We start from the raw sequence: 2,980 nt of genomic DNA on the forward strand, positions 1-2,980 counted from the left end.
GCCTATGTTATTGTTTTGACATTTATAAAGTGTATCTTAAGACTACAGTCATTCTTTATCCTATGGATTATCCACCCGATTGAGGTCTATTTTACTGTATAGGTCACAACTTTTGGTAAACAAAATAAGTGGACAAATTTAAATACTTTACCTGGTGTGAGGAATGTAATTACTTGTTCATCAAGAAACAGCTGAGCAAGATGTACATTAATTTAGAGATGCTGTTGGATTATTAAAGTTTGTGTAGTTTCCCCTTTATCAGCTTTAGATATATGACTATATATACAGTCAACAAACATTACTTTCACCTGCCTATCTGATTTGGGTACGATATGTATATAATATATTCTTAATATCCCAATAAATGGAATACAGCCATTACTTTCTGATAAATGATAGTGAAATATATGACACCACTGTTTGGGACAAGGTTTTATCCCCCACACAGTAACTTCTCATAATGTAGACACGGACACAGGATTTCTTTTACATCTGGGAACATTCCCAAGGATACTGAGGCCTGAATGTAGCAGCAGATACAGAAAAGTGTTTAAGATGAGAAAATATAAACACAGAAAATAGTTAAAATAAAGTACTAAAGAGTTTCTCAGATGCGAGATCCCCCAAGATAAAATGTAAGAAATGTTTCCTCTTTCTCATGAGACTGACCAGAAATGAGTAACTTTAATTAGTTCCCCAGAAAGGTGACAGGTGGCAGTAGTGAGGTATATAAGGCAGAGCTGTGTGTGTGAGAGAGAGAGACTGTGCATCATATACTGAGTCACACAGCATGTGATCACATACAGGTTAGAGATGCACATATGGCTGGGTCTAAATTCTAAGAAAGCGCTTGTAGAGACTATAGCAGCAAACATCACATCCTCAACCAGCACAGGAACAGCTACCTCCCCAGCACAGGATGCTCTCTGGTGAGTAATGATACGCAGTACTGATGTATATCTGTGAACATCTACAGCACTAAAATATTATCACACAAGGTTTGCACAGATTAGCAGCTATTCACTTCTTCATATATAACTCAGGTATCATTTATTGTTTCTGCTCCTTATTCATCATGCTGTGAGCTGCTTTTTTATTCTCTGTTATTTGAACTAACTGCTCTCTTCTCCAGCATTGGTGCATTGGTTCATTGTGTTACTGTGTATCCTCTCAGCATCTTTAATAATGTGTTACCGTGTATCCTCTCAGCACCTGTAATATTGTGTCACTGTGTAGCTACTCAGCAACTTTAATATTGTGTTAATGTGTATCCTCTCAGCACCTGTTATATTGTGTTACTATGTATCCTCTCAGCATGTGTAATATTGTGTTACCGTTTATCCTCTCAGCACCTGTAATATTGTGTCACTGTGTATCCTCTCAGCACCTGTAATATTGTGTTACTGTGTATCCTCTCAGAACCTATAATGTTGTGTTACTGTGTATCCTCTCATCACTTTTAGCATTGTGTTACTGTGTCTCATCTCAGCAACTGTAATATTGTGTTACTGTGTGTCCTCTCAGCATCTGTAATATCGTTTTGCTGTGTATCCTCTCAGCATCTTTAATATTGTGTTACTGTGTATACTCTCAGCACATGTAATTTTGTGTTACTGTGTGTCCTCTCAGCATCTGTAATATTGTGTTACTGTGCATCCTCTCTTTAATATTGTGTATTGTTGGGTTTTTCCAATACAGATGACTACATGATGAACATAAGACTGGAAAACCAAACAATATTACATGAATTCTTCCTTCTTGGATTCTCTGATTTTCCAAAGTTTCGGTACATATTATTCCTGCTATTTTCCTCCATCTATCTAATGACTTTGACCGGAAACCTTCTCATTCTTGTTCTTATCCACAATGACTCCCGTCTTCACACCCCAATGTACTTCTTCCTTGGTAACCTGGCGTGTTTGGACGTCGGCTCTTCCTCTGTCACTGTCCCTCGGATGCTCGCTGACTTGCTCACTGAAAAGAGAACAATTTCCCTAACGGCTTGTAGAGCGCAGGTATTTTTCTTCATTTTTTTTGCTGGTTCTGAGATGTTCTTACTGGCAGTGATGTCCTACGACAGATATGTTGCCATCTGCCACCCTCTGCATTACATTCACGTTATGTCTTTGGATGTCTGTGCTCAACTGGTATCAGTGGTGTGGACGCTGGAATTTTTCCACTCATTGATACACACACTTTGTACACACAGGTTAAACTTTTGTGGCCCAAACATCATCCAGAGCTTCTTCTGTGACCTGCCCCTCCTGTTACAGCTCTCATGCACTGACACCTTCATAAACATCCTAGCCATATTTCTCTCAGCTTCTACATTAAGCTTATTAGCCTTATTATTCACTTTTATCCCATACATACACATTTTTCATACAATCCAGAGGATCCCGACCAAAGAAGGGAAAAACAAAGCGTTCTCCACCTCCGTGTCTCACCTGTCTGTGGTCTTTATCTTCTATGGCACTCTTTTTTTCATCTATTTACGTCCCGCACCAACTCACACTAGTATTAGTGACAGTCTTGTGTCTGTTATTTATACAGTTATTAACCCTTTATTAAATCCATTTATTTACAGTCTGAGAAACAAGGAGCTCAAAGGAGCACTTAGAAATACTCTGCACAAACTCTTTCACATAGGAACAGACATTAGGCTGAGTTTATAGATGAATTCTGGATTCACGTCAAGGTGAGAAAGGTGAGAAAAGTGAGAAAGGTATGTGAGCGATATGTAGGTGCAAGTGTACTGTGCTAGTGTTAAACATAAGGATTGAAGAATTCCTGAGGTTTCTAGTTGGGTAGAATGGCTCCTTTTTATCTGATACTGAAATAGTACATGTACAATTTGGGAATAAAAGGCTTTGGATAAAGTAGGTGTGTATGTGGTTACTCAGGTCAGAAAGTAAAATAAAGAAAATACTAATAAGGCAAAAATATCTCCCAAAGGTGCCTGCCCCTAAGTAAGTGGGCC

The 2,980-nt window shown here is 38.5% G+C and overlaps 1 protein-coding gene across 1 annotated transcript; it reads left to right on the forward strand.

The window, feature by feature from the left end:
- Nucleotides 1-1,808: 1,808 nt before the first annotated feature.
- LOC142463651 (olfactory receptor 1G1-like) lies at nt 1,809-2,675 on the forward strand. The gene has a single exon (XM_075566616.1). It carries the CDS (start codon nt 1,824-1,826, stop codon nt 2,673-2,675), a length of 852 nt encoding a protein of 283 aa, XP_075422731.1. The 5' UTR covers nt 1,809-1,823.
- The last annotated feature ends 305 nt before the right edge of the window (nt 2,676-2,980 follow it).

The sequence above is a fragment of the Ascaphus truei genome, chromosome 11 (genome assembly GCF_040206685.1).
Source record: "Ascaphus truei isolate aAscTru1 chromosome 11, aAscTru1.hap1, whole genome shotgun sequence".
NCBI lineage: Eukaryota > Metazoa > Chordata > Amphibia > Anura > Ascaphidae > Ascaphus > Ascaphus truei.

Bases quoted from the DNA above. Each gene is read 5' to 3' on its own strand.
- LOC142463651 (XM_075566616.1), top strand. From the start codon at position 1,824: ATGACTTTGACCGGAAACCTTCTCATTCTTGTTCTTATCCACAATGAC.